Genomic DNA, 25,836 nt, shown 5'->3' on the forward strand with positions numbered 1-25,836 from the left:
CATTTAAATTTTCTTGGAAAATTGATTTTATGTTGATAGTAAATTTTATTACTACAAAGCTCTGTACACAGTACTTTCATACAATTTAAAGACATTTTTTCCTATCTGTGATCTTTAAGTTTGCTTTAAACTGCTTAAAACAAACATATAATTAGCAAATAAAAGTTTTCTCTTCCTTGCCATTTTTTTTATATCACCTATTTCTATCTATTGCACTGTTGCATTGACTAAGAATTCTACTATAACCAGTAAAAGCACACATTTTTGTCTTGGTCCTTGGTGCTAAAATTAACTTTGACATTAAATTTGCTTTTTTAAATTTTTTAACAGACATCCTTTACCAGGTTAAGGAAATTCCTTTTCTATTCATTTGGTAAAACTTGCCTATAAAACTAGTTCTAGAGTCTTAATTTGAATGCTGATTCAACTTCTTCAATGGCTACTGATTCATCAGCTTTCTAATTCTTCTTGAATCAATTTTAGTAATATAAATTTTCTTTAAAAAATCCAATTAATCTACTTGTATAAAAGTATTAACATAAAACTGCTTATAATATTCTTATGACATTAAAAATGTTATGTTTATAGACACTTTTGCTCTTTTTATCTTCTTTTTCTTCAGTTTTGCTTTGAGTTTTATCTATTTTCCTGAGTTTTTCAGAAAGTCAGCTTTTTGTTTTATTGAATTTTATTATTTTCCTGGCCTTTACTTCTACTTTAAAATTTACCCTGTAATTCTTTTCCTTTCCTCAGTTAAATGCTGAGCTTATTTATTTTCTAAATTTTAAATCAATGCATTAAAGTAGTAAACTTTCCTAAGTATTCTTTCAATGTATTCTAACAGCTTTAATATGTATTACTTTCACTATGGTTATTTTAAAACCATTTAGTCCCATTGTGATTTCCTCTTTAATTCAGGAGTTATTTAAGAATATATTTCTAAACATACAGGTTTTATTTTTTTTCCTTTATTTTAATTGCACTGTGGTAACAAAACACAATCTGAATGATGTAGTCTTTGAAATGTATTGAGTTCCTTTGTGATTTAAAACATAATCAATTTTTATAAATGTTTCACAGGCTTTTGAAAAGAATGTGTATTTTCTGTTGAAATAAGTATTAAAGGTGTGTTAAAAATCTCCCATTGGAATTGTGGATTGGTCAAATTTGCTGGGCAATTCTCCACATTTTGCTTTGCATGTATTTCAGGCTATGTAGTTAGGTACATGAAATTTACTGCTGTTTTTTTTTTCCTGGTAGATCATCCTAATTGTTACTAGTATTTTATGCCTTAAGCTCAATTACAGTGGATGTTAATCTTCCTAGACTAGCTTTCTCTTGATGAGTAGCTCCAAAGCCAACCTCTTCTATCTCCTTGTTTTGTTTTTGTTTATTTTTGAGACAAGGTCTCACTCTTCCACCCAGGCTGCAGTGCAGTGGTACATTCATGGCTCACTGCAGCCTCAACCTCCTGTGCTCAGGTGATCCTCCCACCTCAGCCTCCTGAGTAGCTGGGACCACAGGCAATGAGCCATCATGCCCAGCTAGTTTTTTGTATTTTTGGTAGAGACAGGGTTTCAACCACGTTGTCCAGGCTGGTCTCAAATTCCTGAGCCTACCTTGGCCTCCCAAAGTGCTAGTATTACAGGCACGAGCCATAGCGTCTACCCCATCTCCTCGTTTTTAGACATTCTCTATTAGTTTTAAGTGTGTTACAAACTTTCTACTTGGGAGAGAGTTCTCATTTTCCTCTTTTCCTTTTTTTTTTTTTGAGACAGGGTTTCACTCTGTTACCCAGACTGGAGTGCAGTGGCACGATCTTGGCTCTGTAACCTCCACCTCCCGGGTTCAAGCAATTCTCATACCTCAGCCTCCTGAGTAGCTAGAATTACAGGTGTCTGCCACCATGCCCAGCTAATTTTTGTATTTTTAGTAGAGATGAGGTTTCATTATGTTGGCCAGGCTGGTCTCAAAGTGATCGTGACCTCAAGTGATCCGCCCTCCTCAGCCTCCCAAAGTGCTGGGATTACAGGAGTGAGCCATCACATCTAGCCTTTTTTTGAATATATTTTTAAAGTTGCTTTTCCTCTATTAACTGCTCAATATTACTTCTATTTTTAATCAGTGGCTACCTTTTGATACTTTAATTGAAATGCTAAAACACACTTTTTTTTCTAATAAAGGCCAAGTAAGAGTATTCAATGTTTCTCCTGTCCCCTCAAAAATCACAAATTGGTTGGAAACAATTTACACCTTTATTTTCACTAACCTTTTATTAAAATTTAGCATTTCCTTCACTTATAAACAACAAACCATGACAGTATTTATACCACCGGCCACTCCACCACTATTCAAAATTAGAGATATTTTTATGTTACATTTCAGTTTTTACAGGTATCTAAAAATACTATTTACACTTACATTTTTTTCTTTGAAATTAACCATCACTTGATTTTGTTAATGTGTTAATAAATAAGCATATATTACTACATTACAAATATTACAAAATATCTGATAGCTGTACTTTAATATAATTGGTTCCCTTTGTAATGCTATGTATTTTTTTAAATGAATTTAAACATATTAATCTGGGAAAGAATACATAGGTTTTACCAGACTATTAGGTGTTCATGGCATAAAGAAAGTTGAGAAATAATCCCTGACAGAATACATCTTAAAACGTTTGGAGTAAATCTGAGTTCCAACTTAATTTTGCTTGGCTGTTTTTCTCACCATTCAATTTTTTCACACATTCTGGAATTTCGGTTTAGAGGTTTATTTTATGGAAGTTTTTTGGTTTTCTCTCTCTTTTTTAACCCTCTCTTCCTTTATGTTCCCCTGCTTGGGTCTATATTCCAGAGTAAGTCTTAAATGATGGTTCAGAGTATTAAAGATCCTGTCATGGAGTCAGCAGGTGACATAGTTATTCATGTTTGTTAGGTTATGCCCTTTCAGCTCTCTAAGCTCTCAGCCCCATATAAATTCAGGCTGTGGTTGGTGGAAGATTTTTCAGCCTCCTGTCTTGAGCAAAATTGCCTGTCCCTAGTCCTTGGCTTCAAGCAGGGTGCTGGTATTCAATCCTCTCTTCCCCATGGATAAGGTGGCCTTTGTTGATTGTAGTGGGTTCCAAAGGAGAGGAATGAAGTAAAAATGCCTTTATTTCACCATCTTAAGCAAGTTTTATACAGCTAGCTCTCAGTATTGTTTGTTTTTACTCCATAACTTTAGTTTCCCTCTTCTATCCAGATCTAAAAAATCATATTTCCAATTCCATTTTACTAAGAATTTAAAATTTTTATGTTAAATTCAGGAATGAAGGCTGATTTTCTTTTTTACCAAGATGCTTTAAAGCATCTAGGTACACTAGATAATCACATACTTTTTCTTTTGACTTGTTAACTTGGTAAGTTAATTTAATATTTCCTAATACTGACTCATTTGTATGTCTAAAAGAGCTACATTTAATTATGCATATGATTCTTTTGAATCATTTAAGATTATGCATTGATAATCATATGTAAAACTTGTCTTTGTGTATATGCATGTGTGTCATCTTTTTAAAGTTATGGTATTAACATGATAATGACTTCAGTAAAGAATTTGAACAATTACTAAAATCACCTTCTGGTCTGTATACATCCAAATTCACTGCTCCCTTCCAGAATTGAGGAAATTCTCCTTTAGCTGTAGAGCTCACTTCAATTTTATTCTGCATTTTAGTACTGTGCTTGGTTTTCAGTGTATTTTACTTCACGAAATCTCAAGGATCCAATACATGATCAAAACCAGATGGCAGTATTTCAATGTAATCTCTTCTGTGCTGGTAAGATTTTCAAGTTTTACAAAACTGAACTATAAGCTGTAAGTTTAATTTTTAGGTTAAAAGGTGAAGGTCTCTATAAATTCTAGTTTTATGCTAACAAACTCCCAATATGTGGTAAAAATGTTATTTTGCAAACACACAGTCATACAACAAGTAACAGAAAATAGGTATATTTACACTTCAACACTGACACTGTTACAGAAAGATAACCTTAATGGTGCATTCTACCACTCAATCAGGCAAGAGAAAAACACTGCCTGGAGGAGGAGAATAACAGCTTTTGTATGTGCCAAGCTCCAGGGTTCCAGAAGAGGTAATGTAGGGTACAGGAAAATAAAAGGAAAACAAACTATTGCCCTTGTTTATGGCTTCCACCAAAAAAAGGAGATAGATGACAGTTATGCTTCTCAGGAGAGACTGGTTTCCTCATTAGTTAATATATACAAAAAAGGAAGACAAAAAAAGATGAGAAAGTAGGCTAAATGTATAAGTCTTATTTTAAAAATGTAAAATGAAGGAATTTGAGTTTATGATCTCCAAAGTCTCTTCTAAATCTAAAATTCTATGCCTCCTACCCATACAATGTTACACACGAAAGCACGTTGAAGGTGCCTTTGTGCTACACTGTCTCTGTGATGGAAATGACATTCTTATTTGTGTTTTGTTCCAACTGCAGTTCTTCATTCAGGCACACTATTTTTTCCCCCGCCGTAGGTAACATTTTTTTCCTAATGGCCTTGATAGAATTTTCCTAAGCAAGCAATATCTAGTTCTACTAAATATATTCTTTACAATCTTATTCCCATACTGTTTTTTTCTGCAAGTAATTTGCTAAATGTTTTAAAATTTAATCTTAACCTTCCTTATTTATATGTCACATTTATTCTTAGAATCTTAAACTTATGGTTATTTCCCTTAAGAAAGCCTTTCATTTGTATTCTTAACAAATGCTCTTTTGTTTCGAAGTTACAATAAAAGATTTTTCTAGATATAGTAACTCTCCATTATCAGCTTGTTTCAAGTTTTATACATACATACACATATACAGACATGCATGACAATCGTGTTTTAACTTATTTAGGTAGAAGGCTCTACTAATGAGACAAAGGTTAAGGGCTCGATATCCAAGTGAATTATTGAGTTTTGTTTATTTGTTTGTTCCACTGCCAAAGATTAGTCTTGACCCTAATAGGCTATTTTGCAAATGTGTATCTTTTGTTAAAAAGCAGCTTAGAAGAATATAGATGATTCAATGCAAATACATTACCACCCTTAGAAAATAGTCAAAACACATACCAGATGGGCTGTTATTCTTACTCTTAAGATGACACCATTAGCTGTTCTTTATCACATCTCCTGAAAAGACTTCTTTTTATATTACTGCATGTTAAGTAATAATAAATGAAAATGGAATTTATGTTTTATAATAAATTATGTAGTAATACAGAAAGGTAGAATTACCTTATAGTAATGATTTCGCCTGGGTTTGCCCTTATGAACCAGCTACAGTTGATTTTTGCAGGATATTCAGAAGGCCAGCCTGGGCTTGTGATTATGCCACTTGGTGCTCGAATTTGCTCTGGAGTCTCTCCACAAGCTGGAAGACAGCCAAAGCAATCTTTGCTTATTATTATACATTCAAAATAGTACTAGGTAAGTCAGTGTTTATTTTTTAAAAACCAAAAAACTTTACACATCAAATAATATCCAATAAGATGTGGTAGTATCAACTTTAAATAAAGTTATTATTCTAATGAGATATTTCAATTTCCTCCCTTTTAGATAAAGTTTCTTATTCCAATTAAATAGAGTAGCCCCACTTGTCGGACATTTTGCTTTCCATTGTTCAGTTACTTGGAGTCAACAGTGGTCTGAAAATATTAAATGGAAAATTCCAGAAATAAACAACTCTTAAGTTTTAAATTGTGTGCTGTTCTGAGTAGTGATGACATCTCTTGCTGTGCCGCTCTGTCCCTCCTGGGACATGAATCTCCCCTTTGTCCAGTGTATCCACGCTGTGTATGCTACCCACCCATTAGTTACTTAGTAGCCATCTCAGTTATGAGATCAACTGTCACAGTATTGAAGTGCTTGTGTTCGCATCACCCTTATTTTGCCATTATGAATGGTCTCAAAGCACAACAGCAGTGATGCTGGTAATTCAGATATGTCAAAGAGAGGCTGTAAAGTGCTTCCATTAAGTGAAAAGGTGAAAGTTCTCAACAACAGAAAAAAAATCATATGCTGAGGTGTCTGAGCTCTAAAGAAAGAATGAATCTTATATCCATGAAATTACAAAGAAGGAAAAAGAAATTCACGCTAGTTTTGCTGTGATACCTCAAACTGCAAAAGTTAATGGCCACAGTACCTAAGTGCTTAGTTAAGATGGAAAAGGCATTATATTGGACAGCAATCAGGTTTGGTACTCTGCAGTTTCAGGTATTCACTGGGGATCTTGAAGGTATCCCCCACAGATAAGGAGGGACTACCGTACATGTTTTGGGCAGGCAAGGAAATTTCCACCTGGATCACTGAATGAGTTCAAGATTACTGGCTTTGGCCATGGAGATTGATCTATCCATCTACCCATCTTTTTTCAAAACTCATCTTTCAAGTTTATTTTCTTTGTCATAAACTACCTTTCCAATATTTGCTCACCTACTTTGTTTACATCCTTAGGAGCATAATGCTGCTTTTAGGGTACTCTAAATAAGCCTAACAATAAGATGCTGGATTGTAATTTTTGTTAAGAAGTTAGTGGACGTTTGAATAAAGATAGTAAAACATTCAAAATTACTGCAAAGCAGTTCTTCAATTTATTCCATTAATACTTCCAAGCTATTTATTACAGTGTTATTAATGATTCCTACATTATTTAAAAGTAAAATCTTGAAATAGTGCTTAAAATATCATCATGTGATTAGATAGCTGCATATCACAGAGGAAAATCTTCATGCATATAGAATAAATTAAAACTAATACCAATACTTTCCTGGATTATTCTTGCATTATCTGGAACTCTCGTTGTAAATAGTTAACATTGTCCAGAATTCAGTTGATAATGTGACAATTTATTCTCTCTCAATTAAATACGTGATGTTTAAGCCTTTAGTAGAATTTAAAATCCTAGAACCTCTTATTTAATACAACTTCAACAAATTAGATTACTTGATTTTAAAGTAACAGCAGATTAGAAGCAGAAAATTAGAAGTGGGGAGAGTAGCTGCCAGGGATACATAAACAGTTATCAGAAGTGATGAGTAAGTTTTCAGAAACACAATAAATAGTACATACTAAACTCAAAAACCATGAGCTCATAATTTACACATTATTGCCTGTCTCTCAAAAGGTAAGACTGTTGTATATTGTCATAATAAATTAATATTCATACTGATCTAAGAGTTGTTAAGTGAATAATGAATCGGTATAGGCAAAATGACTGGTATAATACACGGCCTGCACTCCAGTGCTTTTTAAGTTCAGCTGTAGTTTAAAAATCAGGTAACCCAAGAGATGGCCAAATATCACTATTACAATTGTAACTTGGAAAAATAACTATTTTTTTTTTTTAGATGGAGTCTTGCTCTGTCTCCAGGCTGGATGGGGTACAGTGGTGCAAACTCGGCTCACTACAACCTCCGCTTCCCGGGTTCAAACAATTCTCCTGCCTCAGCCTCCCGAGTAGCTGGGACTACAGGCGCGAGCCACTACACCCAGCTAATTTTTGTATTTTCAGTAGAGAAGAGGTTTCACCAGGTTGGCCAGGATGGTCTTGATCTCTTGACCTCATGATCTGCCTGCCTCGGCCTCCCAAAGTGCTGGGATTACAGGCGTGAGCCACCATGCCCAGCATTTTTTTTTTTTTTAAAGAGATGAGATCTCACTATGTTGCCCAGGCTGGAGTGCAGTAGCTATTCACAGGCATTAGCACAGAACACTACAGCCTTGAATTCTTGGGCTCAGGTGATCCTCTTGCCTTAGCTTCCTGAGTAGCTGGGACAACAAAGAGCATGTCACCATGCACGGCAATTTTTTTTTTTTCCCGTAACAAAGCTTATACTCTGTTCAATTTAGGTTAAGAATGCTAGGAAGTATACTATGTAATTTAAAGAATTTTATCCATAATGATCAAAATGAAACAAGCTATGTTACTTAAAGTCAATCCTTATTTCTATAGAATAACCTATTCCCTGAAGAAAACATGCCATCAGAGCCTTAAAAGTATATTCTACTGCAGAAAAAAAGTTCGTATCTAAAAATGGATCTGCCCTGGAATCAGGGTTCACTGCCAAAGGGAATCTGTTTTGAATCGCTTTCAGAACAGATTGATAGCATACAGCACACAGATACATCAAGGGCTTAGCATTCATCTCATTGCCAAGGCATAGTCAAAGCTTCCCTTTTTTTTTTGCTGCTGTTTCATTAGTAAATCTCCCTGACAAAAAATTTTTAATTTTAATAAATGATGTTTTAGAAAAAGACTAAATGTATTCAAATGTAATTCTTTTTTAAGAGTTTATTAATAATAAACTGCCAGTTTGCTTCCACTTTGCTCTGAGTTATTATTACAATAATTTAATAAAAGGATAGCTAAGTTATTTATAACACCTTCTTTTCTCCTGGACACGGTGAAACCCTGTCTCTACTAAAAATACAAAAATTAGCTGGGTGTGGTGGTGTGCCTGTAGTCCCAGCTACTCAGGAGGCTGAGGAAGGAGAATCGCTTGAACCTGAGTGATATTGTTTTAGATGGAGTCTCGCTCTGTCTCCAGACTGGATGGAGTACAGTCTGGAGTACTGAGGGGCGGAGGCTGCGGTAAGCTGAGATAGCGCCACTGCACTCCAGCCTGGTGACAGAGCGAGACTTTTCATTATCTCCTACCATAGCATTCTGGAGTCGTAGTAAGCTAAAGGAAATCTCAAGTTCATGAAAATATAAACAAACATATAAATAAACAGCCAAAAACAATCATTACCCTTTCCCCAGAATATGGAAAATTGTTCATTTGTATTAATTCATTGAATTAATGTAAGATTCACCTACATTAAAGAGAATACAATTTTGAGTTAAATTACATTCAACTCAGAATTATAACGCTGTACTAGCATATTAAGTACTCAACTATTTATTAAATGGTTTAACAGCAGTGACATACAGCCAAAAACAAGGTGGGAGTAATCTATGACAAAGAACATTCCTAACCTTTGACTAAATCGATATTCTAATTATAGGGAAAAACTAGAAAGAATTTTATTAGGTTTTGTTTTAGGAAAAAAATTTCAAGTACATGAGAAACCCATAGGTGGTGCTCTTATACCAAAAACCGAAGATTCTAGTATGGTACTCAAAAATACATTTTGTGAATATTTTATTTTCATACAACTGCCCAAGGATAAGACATACCACCCCTAAATAAGATTGGTTATTATACGATTCAATATTTATATTTCTAATTCAATATGTACTTTTATAACATTATTTTAAAATATTAATGATTCTTCCTAATCAAAAACAAAACCATAGTATCCTAAAGTTTCTTACTGAATTAATTATAAATATATATATTGATTTAGTTATGCATATTTCCAACATGACTGAATTTGGAATTTGGCTCCAGATCTAGCCAGTGGCTTTTTATCAACCTATTTTCGCATGTACAATACACTGAGTATGTAGACAAATATGCTCTAGCACAGCCATAATGTATTCCTTTCTATACCTAATAAAGAACACATTTCAAAAGTCAAAGGAAACTATTAAAGCAATTTTTAACTCCTTTTTGGGTTAAGAGTTTGCCTGGCAGATTTGGAATGAGAAGACCTAGACGCTGTCTGTCTATCTGCCAATGTCTGTTCTATCACAATGTAAACTACTAAATTTTGGGGGGTGCTATTAATAATTTCCTCAGGTATTGAAATAAGGAGTTGCTATTTGAATACCTCTAAGGTCTATTTCAGCCCTCAATCATGCATCTCTTCCCACTATATTTCTGATAGCTCACTGGGATACAATGATAAATTTTTCATTTTCTTCCTTTGCATTTTCTCTCTGACCCACTGAAATAGACTTTCAATTCTGACCTTATCTCCACAGAAACCACGCTAGCAGGCAAAGGTCATCAGTGACCTCACTGCTAAATGCAATGGATACTCATTCCCAAGGTACTTGATCTTTCTGGAGCACTTGACACTGACTACCCAGACTTGGAACTGTACTACCCAGACTTTGTGGACATCACCTCCTCTGATTCTCCTTCTAACTCTATTCTGTGTTAATTTTCTAGCTCTAGATCCTCTGTCCTTGGCCAGTCAGCCAGCCAGCCCCTGGAATTCATGGTTAATTCCAAAGCCCTCTGCTCTTCTCACTCTCAATAGAAGATTTCATTCGCTTTTACAATTTCAACTATGGTCAAGAGTTTAAAATTTTTAACCCAGAGGCTTTGAACAGTCAAATGCCCACTGGACATTCTAACCTCAAATTCAACATGATCAGACCTGTGTGTTTCCCAAATTCGTCTTCAGAATATCCTATATTCTGAATCTATGTCGTCTTATGCAGCATTTGATTGATGGAATAGGTACTTAAGGAAAAAGAAACTGAAGAATACCACAGGCGTTTTCAAGAATTTTTAAGGACAGGAAATAAGTTAGGCCTCACAGAGATTAAAACTGGAAATTTCAGTCAGAAATTGAGCCTGCCTTCTCCACGTGTTAGGGAACCAAGTCCTGTTTTATCTCTTACAAATCTGTCCCAATCTTCCAAAGGATCTCCTCTGGGTCTTCCATTTTTTCATTATTTCATTATTTTTCATTATTTATAAGCTTTATAAATTGTTTCCCAGTCCCAACTTATCATTAATACTTCAGCTCCAGTACCTACTATCATCTGTAATTTCCTTTTTCCTAGTTTATTATATTTATACTACTGTTACTCATTTTACATTATAGATTTGAGGTGGCTTATTATTATAATATTGATAAAATAGATAAAACTTAAGTCTCGGGCCAGGTGTGGTGGTTCATGCATGTAATCACAGCACTTTGGGAGGCCAATCCGGGCGGATCATGAGATCAGGAGTTCAAGACCAGCCCGGCCAATATGCTGAAACCCCGTCTCTACTTTAAAAAAAAAAAAAAAAATTAGCCAGGTGTGGTGGTGCACGCCTATAGTCCCAGCTACTCAGGAGGCTGAGGCAGGAGAATTGCTTGAACCTGGGAGGCGGAGGTTGAGGTGAGCTGAGATCGTGCCACTGACTCCAGTGTAGGCAACAGAGCGAGACTTTGTCTCAAAAAAACAGACACACACAAAAAAAACAAACTTCAGTCTCCATTTCCTCACTTGTAAATGGGGATTAAAATACTAGTACACAGGGTGTTCCAAGGATTATATACAATTATTTTGGTAACAGACATAGCACACTGCTTGCATTACAGTAAACTGTCAGTAAACAATATTACATGATATGCCAAATCAGATGGGTTGGTAGTAATGCCTGGAATGCTGTATTGAGATGGCTACTAAGGCTGTTTTCAGGCTAAGAAAGAGGACAGTGACTGAAAGAGGACGTGGGATTGTTTACTGAGTAAGTGCTAGGCACCGTTATGCACTGCAAAGAATGAGAAAATATGTCATGATTAACCTGACACAGATAAAAGCCATGGGAAGGATAGGGTTGAGACACATACTCACAAAACTTTACTTTAGGAAATAAATCTCTTTTTGTTTGAAATCAAAATCTTTACATGGCTTGAACTTCATCTTTCTACATTTTGACTATCCTCCCAGTTTAGAATACATCAAACTTGACTTTCTTTTGCTTACATTCATTCTATTCATACCTTTTCTATTGCTTAAACATAGTTATTTCAGCTATGATCTGGCTAATTCGTCCTTAAGAATTAGTTTATATGTAATTGGCAAATAAATAAATCTTGTCAGTACTATGCAGAATTGTGTAAGATCTTATTCCCAGCATGCTAATGATTTGAAATAACCAGAAGTAGAAGTTTTCAGAGTTTAAGAAAAAATATGAAAACCCTATAGAAACTGCCTTTCTTTATTGCAAAATGTGGTTACTTTTTTTGGCTAAAATAACTCCTTGGTTTTTGTCTATATTAAGCTATCTTGGGAAGTTGCAAAATGCAGATGGAAATGTGAAGACATCACACCACTATGAAAACAAAACAACTTAATTGATGAGGGATATATGCCTGATGTGTATTTTTAATTTTGATTAAATTAGTCTCCATTAGAAGCAAATACCTTTAAGTAGGGGAGCATGAACCTATGCATATATGGCTGCAGAATATAGACTGATTCTAATTGTAAATGTCTACAGGTATTTGACTGTGCTAGTATCTGTATTGATATTTTATTTAATAGGGTTATACTTAAAAGGTATGTAGTCGTAAGTGATCTACGCCAACACTATTTTCTCAGAAGCCTTGTTAGTCTTTGTTCATTTTGCTTCCTTAATACATCTCTTAATTACTTGCATCAACTTTTTAAATTTACTATTTTTTTTTTTAATAGAGATGGGGTCTCCCTATGTTGCCCAGGCTGGTCTTAAACTCCTGAACTCAAATAATCCACTCTCCTTGGCCTCCCAAAACACTGGGATTACAGGTGTGTGCCACCACACCCAGCCAGTATCAACTAAATCATCTATCTAATTTACTTTCGTCAGTTATCTTTTGATATAAACAAATATTCAAGTACTTTGAATAATGACGATCTACATTCTCTACTTTTTATAAATTTCCTATAACCCCAGAAATAGAAATCCCCAAATTAAAGAGGTTCTAAATATTTATTCAAAAGATAGCAACTTTCAAACGTGGATAGCATCTTTTCAGTAGGAACACACAGGCTATGTGACTAGCCCCCACAAAAGCCTATTTAATTTACAGTTGATCTAGCGTATAGGAAAAAGACAATGACATTATTATAATGCTAATAATGGTTAAGCTATATGAAAGATTAACTGAATACATATTTTTTAAATTTATCATGTATGCTGTCAATTGAGAAAGGGAGAATTAACTGAAGAATGAATAGGTAGAGATTCTCTGACGGAGTTCTTAAGATTTTGGTTTTAGTTTTCTCGTTTAAAATACAAAGATCTCATTGTATAGTTTAGAAAACAGGGCAAGATCAACTGATGAAGAAACACTGAAGACTCTTCATGTTTATACTTATACTATTTTAATAATCCTACAGAAAGCATAGGACTATTGTTTTAAAACTAGATTAATGCATCATACTTATTATCTTTAAATCAATTATTTAAAAAATTGGAAGTGCTCAAACAACCTCTATTAAGAGGACACATGAAAGAGGGAGGATCACTTCAAAATAATTTCAAGCTGTCTTGCAATCTGAGATTTCATAGTTTCAAAACACCTAAAAAATCACAGAAAAAAACATTAAGTAAAGATATTTATAATTAGAGCTGAACTACTGTCAAAGAAAAAGTACAATTTCCTGTTCCACAGATGAAGAACTGGGTTTTTTTAAACTGACAAGAATTGATACTTTATGACAAAAAGTAGTTGAGACTAAGTTATGTGAAATCTTTGTGATTTTGATTTTAATAAATCACAAAACTGAAATGCAAGTAAGTGTCTGTTTATGTTTACTGACCACCTAACTTCATAAGACACATATGAAGGGCACAAAAGAAATAGAGAACTCGCGCTCTCATGGAAATTGTAGTTTTATAACAATGACATGTACTTCTTAACTGAATTCAAGAAGCATTTAATAGTTAATATGACATCATACCAGATAATACAGTACTACATGATATAATGCATAACAAGTAATTTTAGGCAAAGTGTCACATGTTCAGTTAAACACATGGTGTTATTAAACAGAAACAAAGGCTGACCAAAAACCTGCATTATGCCAAGTATAGAACAGGGAAGGTTCTGCTTGACTATGCACAAACGATTTCTTTCATAGAAGAGAAGGTGGTAGAGCTACAGAAAAGCATACTCTAAACTAGTTAAAAGAATTTACTGACCCAATTCTATAGACAGTAGTCAAGCCAAGATAGACCTACTACAAAAGGAAGTTATGTGATCCAAGTATTTTGTAAAGGTTATTGAGGGAAGAGAAACCAGTGAGGCAAAGAGATCACCTAAAAGGCAATTACAAAAACTCATCTTTTTGTACAATTTTACTTTATGAAAGTTTCACAACAGAGTAAAATCATGCTCACTCTGTTCATAAGCAAAGGATAATAGCATATATAGGTAACAGTGGTTACTGTCATTTGGCCATCTCATTTTTCAGAGTACTGTATAGAGTGTATTATAAAAAATATTAATTCCATTATGGCTGATGAGTACAAAAGCAATTCCAAGTGTTGACAACTAGTAAGAAGGATTTGATTCCAATGGAAATAAATGTACTAAAAAACCCCACCATCTCCAAAATAAAAATTTGGTAAGCAAATGGTGTCTGTTGAATGGCCATATGGGATTAGAGTAAAAATTATTCTGAAAGTTAACAAGGGAATCATCCAATACATTGAAAATACTATGCTTATGCAAACAACTAGAGGCACCCAAACATGGAAAAACCAGAGTTTGTAGTTAGATGACTAGCATCAGATATCAGATACCTCCTGGACTATTGTTAATTTAGGAAAATAATAGCAGTTTGAAAACTTAGAGACTAAGTATGACACACAGTGCTGAGGATGAGATTTCTGCTTCAAGTCAGAAATGTATGGTTTCTAAGTCCAAGGACTGTAAGTATCATTAAAGTGAAGCACGTATGCAGGCCCTGGATCCACAGCTGATGATAATGTTATAAAATTACCTAATACTTAATGAACTTACTACCTGTCAGGTACTTTAATGCTTATTATTATTATCCCTACTTAACAGATAAGAAAAAAATGGAGGCATAGAGAAATTTGGTAATTTTCCTAAGGTCACAAAAAAGCTGTAAGTATCAGAGCTGGGATGGAACTCAGGCAAGAGACTTCATACAAGCTGTATTCTTAACCACTAAGGCAAACTGCTGCCCACTAAAGAACTCCCTATGACATCTGGAAAAATTACCAGGGAGGTGGAAGGGAGCCGCTTCAATAGCATTTAAATGACAAAAGTGGTCTATTCTAGAAAAACGAACTATTGGTCCTACATTAACATGGATGAAAAGGGTAGATAATCTATAATAACACAGAGAACGTAAGTACAGTTAGTAGTTTTGAAATTTCTAAAGATTGATTCCATTATCTAAGAACTATAGGCAGGACTGACCAGCTTCTTAGTATCTTTGGAATTAAAAATGTTATAAACAGCATTCTAGAACCTACTTTTAATAAGAGAACATATATATATATAGTTAATTATGGGTAAGATGCTTAGGGCAAGGAGTAGAATAGAAGCAATAAGGGCATGAAGTGGAGGCTGAAGGAGACATTTCAAAGGAAGAGCAACAGACAGACACTTAAAAATGGACAGTTTGGAAAGCAGGCATATTCAGCATAGAGTCTATGGGCCACTGAGAATACATGGCAAGTGACCAACTGTTGGAATATGCAAGAAAAATAAGTTAGAGTACTATAGTTGCCCTCACTGAAATGTCATGTATAACATAACTAGGCCCTGTAACCTGAACCAGAAACATATGCCCACAGCTAGGCAGAAATGACTTGATTCAAAAGTCCTCTTCCTGTATCTTGACTGCGCTTGTTGCCTAAATAGTGTCTTGATTTCTCTGACCCTCCAGACTCTTTAAATGGGGTTTTCTGACTCCCTGGCACCTGAGCCAAGCTGTGTCATAATGCGAAATGTCACAACAGTCAACATTTTGAGGATGGACAGAGTTGGAAGAGGACAGAGATTGAACATGAGTAAGATTTCCTTAGAATTATTCCAAACTTCATTCTTTTTAAAAAAGAAGTTAGAAAACTGAACTTCTCCCTGTATGGGAATAATTAACTAGCACTTGAACATAGGTTGAGTACCCCTAATCCAAAATGCTTGGGACTAGAAGTGTTTTGGATTTCAAAATTTGGAATATTTGTGCATATATACTGGTTGAACATCCCTAATCCAAAATCTGAAATACTTCAATGAGTATTTCCTGTGAGTATCATGTCAGTGCTCTAAAAGATTCCGGAGCATTTCAAATTTCAGATTTTTAGATTCGGGATGCTCAACTTGTAGCAATATTTACTAGCCTAAGATGGGAAAGGTTTTAATTATGACTTGAAAGTCAAGAATCAGGCAAGCAGAAAAAAATGATATTAATCCATCACTCTCACTTAAGACTCTCATTACTCTCAGACTTATTATTAGAAACTGCAAGTGCCATGGCAAGTAGGAAATCTTATATCCAGCTGTTTATAATTTAAATGATATTCTTCCGCATTAGTACTGACATTTAAGACTGAATACAGCCATATATTTATTCTTACTATTCTAAGTGACATTTTTTAAGGACCAAAATATTTTACTTGGCTATCGGCTGTAATCAAGGCAGGTAATTTCTTGGTATCTTGAAAGTCACTAATGTTCAGAACAAACAAACTATAATCAAGGGTTATATGGCAATAAAACAAAACATAAAGTCAGAAGAGACAAAAATATAGATAGAGAAGGAGAAAAAACAAAAAAGAACAAAAAAAACCCCACAGGGTCATAGCACAGTATGAATGAAGATAAGGAGAGCAAAGACACTGAATATATGCACCTAAAATGGAACTAACTAGCCAGCTTCACCCTGAAACTTCTTAGTAAGAATAATTTAGGATTTTGCTAACAATGCATAACATCAGATGAATAGAGAAGATGCATACTTTTATGCCATTTTTAAAGGGCTTATGAGGGCAATTTTTTTTCCTGCAAGCGTATAAAAATTACTGACATGGTACCTACATTTTCCGATTTTAAGCACTACAGAAGACTAAAAGGCTAAAGCAAACTACTACTATTTCCAGAATGGGAAAAATTACTAATTTTTGAAGGTTACTGTGACTCTGGCTGGAAGCATAAAAAGGTAAGGCAGAAATCATCACTTAAGCTAACAAACTGGCCTTGGAGCTCATGGTTTTGTAACCCATCTCTATCAGCTTTGACACAGTTTTTAGTAGTGTTCCAGTTACTGTGTCCTTTGTCAAGGGTGGTACCCAGAAATAAACAATACCAGAGGATGTTTGCATGAATACTAAAGAAGAACTATCATCTGCTTGGTTCTGGATACTGTATTTCCATTACTGCAGTTTAATATCAAATCACCCCCTTACTTATAACAGGCTATTAGTCAACTGATACCCAAGTACAGTTTGCTTATTGACCAAGTGACTGGCTTTTGCACAACAGTTTCATAGTACATTCAATTCAAATTCATGCCTTGGCAAAAATTACTGATAACCAACATGTTATCACACTTTGAAGAGTCATTCCCAGAGTTACAGATTGGAAAAGAAAATGTCAAATGCTTGAACAGAACTTGCCTTTTTACCTTCACTAGGTTTGGCTCACTCAATGAAATGGATATATCCATCCAGATGAACTTCACTTCTACCATCTAAGCACTGCATACTCTGTCACAATACAACCTGTTCTGTCTATAGTTCTGGTACTCACATGTGCTGCTCTAACGCTGGGGTTATTGTTTATTACAACATACAATGAATATTCCTTATCCAAATTCCTTGGGACCAGAAGTATTTTGATTTTTTTTCAAATTATGGAATATGTGCAGATATATCCTTACTAGCTGAGCATCCCAAAACCAAAAATCTGAAGTGTGAAATGCTCCAATGGGCATTTCCTTTGAGTGTTATGTCGTTGCTCAAAATGTTTTGGATTTTGGAGCATTTTCATTTTTGGATTTTCAGATTTGGGATAGTCAACCTGTAATGTAACATAAAAATATAACATAATTATTTTGTTATAAATACATAATTGTTCAATAAATACTTGACATATAATATAAAATAGGTTACAATTATATAACATAAAGATGTTTCATGTAAGACATTGGCCATAAGATTAGAGTACATAATATAGAAATAATAGCACCATTAGTTTCCTTTCCAAAACTTAAAGGGAGTTCACTACTTTAAAACTTTAAGTGTCTCAGAAGTAAACTCTGAAGGTAGACAATGACTTTAAAAATTATTAGCATCCTATAGTAATTTTTTTTATATAAAGAATGTACTGTCTCATATTCCCTACTCATTTTCTTTATACAAAGGATAGCTTCTTGGGTTCACACTACGTTCTATTTCTATATTCTGAAATCCTAAAAACCCTAATGTATTAATAATCAACTAAAATGTAATAAGCCTTCTTTCTTTTCTTCATTTCAAACATGGATGAAAGACATTTTTATAACACTGGTCAAAACAACTAGTGAAATTCTTCTTAGTAAATTTAGCAAGAGGTCCAGGTACCTAATTGAATAACTGTAAAATAATATTAAAATTACATAGGAAAGGTGCAAAGGACCACTTGACCTGCTACTTATTCATGTAACTTTTCTACATTTAAAAAATAATTGTAAACTTCTATCAGAGATAATTAAAATTTAACCTTTATTTCCTTTCAAATTCTTTATTTGGAAGATCTTAAACATTCTAGGATAATAAAAGCTTTATCAGACTAGATGTTCTTCCAGGAAAATTTCAAAATACCATGTTAAAATATTTAAGCCCAAAGCTGTGGTTAAAAACAAAAGCCATTTTAATTTAGTACTCGCCATTATTACAAAATGTTGTTAACTAATCTGAAAGCAAAGTTACTGCAATTTAGAAAATATGTCCCTATTTTAAAGGCCACAACCAAATTAACAGTTGTAAAAGGCATACAGGATTAGCAATGTGCTAGGCCTTCGAATATTAGAATAGAAACTATAAAACGCAAATACGTAAAAGCAAGAAAGGCTGATGACTTTGATAGAATAAAATTCTGACAGCCTAACCAATACTTAAAAACTATCTGAAGTCTATTTTATATACTCTGCTAATTTAGTTAATATGAATAAGGATTAAGAAAGGAAATTCTTAGTAAATATTCTCTCTCTCAGCTCATAGAAATGTCAGCTTTGCCTGACAAAAGATTTCAAGTCAAATGCAGAGTAGACTAAAAATCAAGGTAATCTCAGACTTCAGTTATCATTAAAAAGTAGGAATATTTGGAAGTTGTATCATTGGTAATTGGAAATACCATGTTAATCTTCCTATGTTAGAAAAAGCTTCTGCCTGAGAAAGCAGCAAGCCTTAACATCTGTTCCTATTAGCAAACAGAAAATATTTTATAAACTTCAGGCTAGTTTTTGCCTAACTATAAAGGAAAGCAAATCTCATTCTCTTATTCTTTGAAATGTCACAACTCCAGGCCATGAATCAAAAAGAAAAGAAAATGTTCCTTTTTTTAAAAAAAAGTTTGACAGAAAATAAAAGGTTGAGACTTTAACGGAAACATAATAAGAAAAAAAGTTAAGCAAGAAAAACATGATTATATTGAAAGTAAATGCAGACAACTGTGTAAATTAGTACATCTTTTTTGGAAGGCAATCTGTCAGAAAGTTTCTAGTCATTAAATTATTTATGACCTGTGATACAGTAATTTCACTTTCAGAAATGTATGCTAAGGAAATATTCTTAGAAATAAAAAAGGCTAGATATACAGTTGACCCTTGAACAACATGGGTTTGAATTGTGTGAGTTCACTTACACATGGATTGTTTTCAATAAATACACTGGAAAATTTTTTGGAGATTCGTGACAATTTGAAAAACCTTGCAGACAAATCACAGACTGGAAATTTTGAAAAAACATTAGGTATATCATGAATACATATGTATGTAAAATACTATTTTATCATTTACTACCATAAAAAATACACTAACCTATTACAAAGAGTTAGAATTTATCAAAACTTACACGAACACTTGCAGGCCACACACAGCACCATTTACATTCAAGAGAAGTATAAAGATGAATACTAAATCATAACTGAATAAAATTAATTATAGGACATACTATACAACTAATAATTCTGTAGCCACCTCCCATTGCTATTTTGGTGAGCTCAATTTGCAAGTATCTGCTTAAATTGCTGTGTGATGCTGATCACCTTCATGTGAGCAGTTGGTATCTTCAGTAAATTGTGTGTCACAGTATAATGTGATCTCTGGTGGTTCTCACGTATTTTTCATTTGTTTAGTGCAATACCATAAACCCCAAATAACACCATGGGATCCATACGAAGTGCCACTAGTAATGTTGCAAGTGCTCCCAAGAAGCAAAGAAAAGTCACAACATCACAAGAAAAAGCTGAATTGCTTGATATGTACTGTAGACTGAGGTCTGCAATTGCAGCTGCCCACCTTATCAGACAGATGACTCATCTGTAAATAGATAATGTAAACTTACAGTATCAATAAATACAGTAGCATACTGTAAATGGATTTTCTCTTATGATTTTCTTAATAACATTTTCTTTTCTCTAGCTTACTTTAAGAATACAGCATTTAAGGCTGGGCACGGTGGCTCACACCTATAATACCAGCATTTTGGGAGGCCGAGGTGGGGAGATCACTTGTACTCACAAGTTCAAGACCAGCCTGGGCAACATGGCAAAACTCCATCTCTACAAAAACAAAAACTGGCTGGGCATGGTGGTGAGCACCTGTAGTCCCAGCTACTCGGGAGGCTGAGGTGGAAGGATGGCTTGAGCCCAGGAGGTGGAGGTTGCAGTGGGCTGAGATCATGCCGCTGCACTCCAGCCTGGGTGACAAAGCCAGATCCTGTATCAAAAAAAAAAAAAAAAAAAAAGAATACAGCATTTAATACATATAACGTACATAAATTTAATTTAATGTTTATGTTGTTGTTTAGATTTCCAGTCAACAGCATGCTAGTGAGTACTTAAACTTTTGGAGAATCAACAATTATACATGGTTTTTCGACTATGCAGGGTGCCCCAACTGCCATCTTGTTCAAGAGTCAACTGTATATGAATATATCTCTTGAGCAAGATCCAAATTAGGCAAAATCCATTGGAAACAACCCATTGTAATGAAGTCACGTGATGGAAATTTTATGCAGGTATTACAATAATGGATATGAAGACTAAGGGAAAAATGTACATAGTGTTAAATAGAGCAGGAGATAAAATTAGGGATAATTCAAATGCATATACAATTATTTTTAAGGTATGTACACAAAAGGACAAATAAAAAATTTAATATACTATTATTAATTATTCTAGGAAGGTAGGGTTAATGGGCGATTTTCTAATGCTTTTTTCTAAATGTTTAATGAAACTTGTATAATAAATAGAATTTGTGAAAACAAAAAACTTGATTTAGAAGTAATCAAGAATAAGGAGAACATAAATTATTTCTAGAATATCCTGATTAAAGTCAATATCATAGATTACAGAGTAATTCAGGTTAAAGCAGATATATTTTAAAAAATCAAATACATGTGTTTAATGTGTACAAGGGCTTTGTGGTAAATCAACTTGACCTAAGATATATTTCATTCTATGTAGCAGTTAAGCAGTAATTTGGTAATTTTAAACATTTCAAAAAGAAACATATAATTTAGACATTTTTTTAAAAAGTGATTAAAATAGCCTTCCTACTCTCTCGTGTATGCAGTTAAATTACTTGGCAGTTTCTGTGGTACAATTCATACTGATTTTCATATATTATTAAATTTATAAAAATACCATTTGTCTTTTCTCCTTTCTCTAATATATGAAGGGAGATTTAAAATTCTGGACCAAGAAAAGTACTAAATTTTTTAAAAAGTACAAAAATTAGATTTTATCCAATATTCTTTCCCATTATATAACAACTAGATACACACTTTTTGATAATTTAACTACAATTTCTTATGCCAACCCTGTAGCATAAGAACAAGCAAAAAGGCAAAGACTTATCTTTCCTGGCAAGCATTTGAGGAGGAAGAAGATGGAAATAAACAGAATATTAAAAACAGAACAAATTGTTCCAAGCACAAGAACCAAAACTATATTATTAATTAGAAATTAGTAATTCCCCAAAAAATTCATGAGTAAACAAAATGAAGCACTTAATACTATGCCTAATTAATAAAATAAGAAAAGTTAATATTAAGTCATTTACTACTTACCAGATATTATAACTAGGCTTTTTACAAATTCATATTCTAACTTAATGTGTTCATTATTTGCCATAATGTGCCTTAGTACATTAAGATCATATTATAGGTACGGTTTGCACATTTACTTCTGCTATTAAGTGATAAGTTCCTTGAGACAGAATATTTTACTCACCACTTACTTCCACCCTCCTTGGCACAAGGTCCTATCAGGTGCTTGATACATGTTAAATGAATTGAATTCATTGCCAACAGGGTGACTATACAGCCTGATTTGTCCAGAACAGTTCTTGTTCTGTCACTGGTGCAGCATAATTAAAAATAATGTATTATTTCGCTTTCAAAGTGTCCTGATTTGGAAAACAAATTACCTGATAACACTAGGTGTAGACAATTAAAATTCTTTCTAAAATCATCAATATACTTTCCAAAATGCAAACGACAATCGAGCAGGGCACTGAGCACTGGCAAATGGAGTAGCAGAGGTGAAAAGAGCAGGGGAGAGCAGAAATAGATGGTAGCATAGAATACTGAAGCATCTCACCATTTCTGTTGCTTGCTGATCTCAATAGAAAGCAAGTCCTGCATTTTGAGATTCTTCCAAAGGCTAGCTCTCCATTTAGATCAGCACTGAAGGGGCCCTAGTTTCTACTGGGGATGCAAGGATTTCAGAAAACTTATACTCCATTAAACATTACATCTATAGCTCCGTACTGGCCTCAGAAAAAAATGCAATGAGGCCAGGCACGGTGGCTCATGCCTGTAATGCCAGCACTTTGGGAGGCCAAGGTGGGCGGATCACTTGAAGTCAGGAGTCTCAGACCAGCCTGGCCAATGTGGTGAAACCACGTCTCTATTAAAAATACAAAAATTAGTTGGGCATGGTGGTGCATGCCTGCAGTCCCAGCTACTTGGGAGACTGGGGCAGGAGAATTGCTTCAACCCGGGAGGCAGAGGTTGTAGTGAACTGAGACTGTACTCCAGCCTGGGCAACAGATTGAGTGAGACTCCATTTCAAAAAAAACAAAAAAGGAAAAAAAAAAAAAAAAAAAAAAAAAAAAAAAAAGCAATGACTCTGTGTACCCAGACATACCTTTGGAGACAGCATCCACTTATTTTTAATAATATAATTCCATTTATTTTTAATAATATAATTAGAACAGATTTCATGTATTATTCTTCCCATTCTATGTTAGAAAGATTTTGTAAGATGAGACTTAGAAAAAATAAGCCATGAATAAGGTTTTACTCACTTCTGAAATGGAGTATTTTATTGACATATAAATATATTTAATTAAAACACACATTTTGTTATGGCCTGAATTGTGTTGCCTCAAAAACTCATATTTTAAAGTCTAACCCTAGTACATCAGAACGTAACTGGATTTGGAGAGACAGTCTTTACAGAGTTAAAGAGTTAAAGTTAAAATGAGGTCATATGTGTGGCCCTAATCCAATATGACTGGTGTCCTTGTAAGAGGAGGAGATCAGGACAACACACACAGAGGGGAGACTATGTGAAGAAAGTAAGACATCATTTATAAGCCAAAGAGAAAGAACTCAGAAGAAACCAACCCTGCTGACACCTGGATCTCAGAATTCTAGCCTGCAAAACAGTGAGAAAATAAATTCATGTTGTTTAAGTTACCCAGTCTGGGACATTTTGTTATGGTAGCCCTAGCAAGCTAATACTTATTTCTAAATATGCATCTGAAATTCAGAAGAAAAAAAAGATTAAAAAATGTAAAATATCTTTACTTCTGATTTCTTTCTTCAAACAGAAATTTACTGAAGGGTATTATCAATGCTCAACAAGAGCCTAGTGGTCTAATCACAAGCAAACAGCTAAAAATAAGTATAATGTAACTCTTGATTAGTTGACACAAAATTCAGAACATAGTACTGTATCTGTCCAAATTTCCAAGTTTTCATAACTTCTTATACTCTGTATTAATCTGCATAACTCAGCAAATCTGCATTTGCAAGTGATCAAAGAACATTATAAAATCATACATGGTAAGGAAATTGATTCAAAGGGTAAGAAAGACCCAATTAGATTTTAATGTAACAGAGCACAAAATGCTCAATGATATGGTGTTAGACTCCACATTGCAACTAACCTTAAAGAAACTACCTCTTTTTGAGTTTTAGTCTAGTATCACAGAATATTTACGATTATCTGGAAAAGGCTATTAAAATATTACTCTCTTTTCCAATTACACATCACTGTGAGACTGGCCTGTCTCCTAGTATGTCAAACAAAGCATGATGTTGCAAAAGACTGAGTGCAGAAACAGATATGAGAATCTAGCTATCTTCTTTTAAGCCAATCATTACTTTACAAAATTATAAAACAAAGCTGTTCTTATTGATGTTTTTTGTTTTGAAAAATATATTTTTCATAAAACTATAGTACATATTGATGTAAACATGCAATAGGTTACTGTTATTTTTAATTGAACTAATGAGTTTTAAAACAAATTCTCAGTTTTAATTTCTAACATAGTAAATATTGGTAGCTGTAGCTCACATAAACAAAAACTCTTTTAAGTCCTTGTTATAGACTGAATTGTGTCCCACCTCAAGCCCCTATGTGGAAGCCCTAACTACCAATGTGACTGTATTTGGAGATACAGCCATTAAGGAGGTAACTGGGGTTAAATGAGGTCATAAGGATGGGGCCCTAATACCATAGGACTGATGTTCTTGTTTGAAGAAGATGCACAAGAGATCTCTTGCTTTCTCTGAACATTCATAGAAAAAGGGCCATGTGAAGACACAATGAGAAGGTGGCCATCTACAGGCCAGGAAAAGAGGTCTCACCAGGGACCAATCCTGCCAGCACTTTGATCTTGGACTTCCAGAACTGTGAGAAAAATTGATGTCTGTTATTCAAGCTATTCACAGTAGTATTTTGTTGTAGCAGCACACGTAGACTAAAACAGGCCTCAGTAGTTTTTAAAAGTTTATAATGCGTCTTGAGACCAAAATTTTTGAAAACTACTGAATTAAATAGTAACCATTTGGTTGTATAAATTAAAATGTTTGTAAACAAGCATACTTTATAGTTACAACTTGGAGAAGTAGTTATAATTCTCATTATTCAAAATGCAAAGAAAAAGAGAGAAGGCCATCTTTAAAATAACCTTATTGTTATTTGGTATATACAATTATGTATCATTTGAGAACATATTTTTTAAAAAGTGAAACAAACTATGAAAAAAAAATTAATGCAGGCACTGAAGCACTTGCTTTGTATTTTCAGGAAACTAGGCTTGTTGATGTGTTTGACTAGAGCATACTAATCCTTAGAGTATTTCTTAAGTCTATAAACTTTCTAAATACAAAGTCAGACATAAAACAAAAGAACAAGATTTGCTTCATGTGAGGAAAAAAGAACCAAATAAATCACAAGATGACACAAAGAAGTTAATCAATGGATTGATAAATACACTAAGTGCAGTTTTAACCACACAAAACTTATCAATATAGGGAAATAATAAATGAATAGTAAGAAAACCTATTTCAATATATGCAAAAATAAATATTTTAGTTCTCTTAGTAACTGTGGTTGATATAGCAAAAATGGTAACAGAGTTGTGGAAGTGACCTATGAATAAAAATTTTAGTAGTTATAAGTCTTTAAGTAATTATAAAGTTATAAAGTAATTATAAGTTATAAAAGCCTAGATGAGTACAAAAAATACATTTACCTCAATGATGAATTTCTGAATTTCATGGACACAAGCATATTGGGTTGCTTTTTAATAGCAAATAAACTGCGTGCTCAAATACAATAGTTTTATGTAGAGTAGTACTATAATCTAAAAATCAAGCAAAAAGCTTAATTTCTAAGGCTCTAATCCTAGGGATAGCATTCAAAATCACATTTCA

At 33.9% G+C, this 25,836-nt stretch overlaps 1 protein-coding gene across 2 annotated transcripts in view; it reads right to left on the bottom strand.

The window, feature by feature from the left end:
• LRP12 (LDL receptor related protein 12) overlaps positions 1-25,836 on the bottom strand; it is a 91,865-nt gene that overhangs the window by 14,365 nt on the left and 51,664 nt on the right. For both annotated transcript variants that reach the window (XM_005563904.5, XM_005563903.5), the window contains one exon: positions 5,285-5,420. In XM_005563904.5, coding sequence (XP_005563961.1) covers positions 5,285-5,420 — 136 coding nt within the window. The remainder of the gene's footprint in view (positions 1-5,284; positions 5,421-25,836) is intronic.

This window comes from Macaca fascicularis, chromosome 8 (assembly GCF_037993035.2).
Source record: "Macaca fascicularis isolate 582-1 chromosome 8, T2T-MFA8v1.1".
NCBI classification, from domain to species: Eukaryota; Metazoa; Chordata; class Mammalia; order Primates; family Cercopithecidae; genus Macaca; species Macaca fascicularis.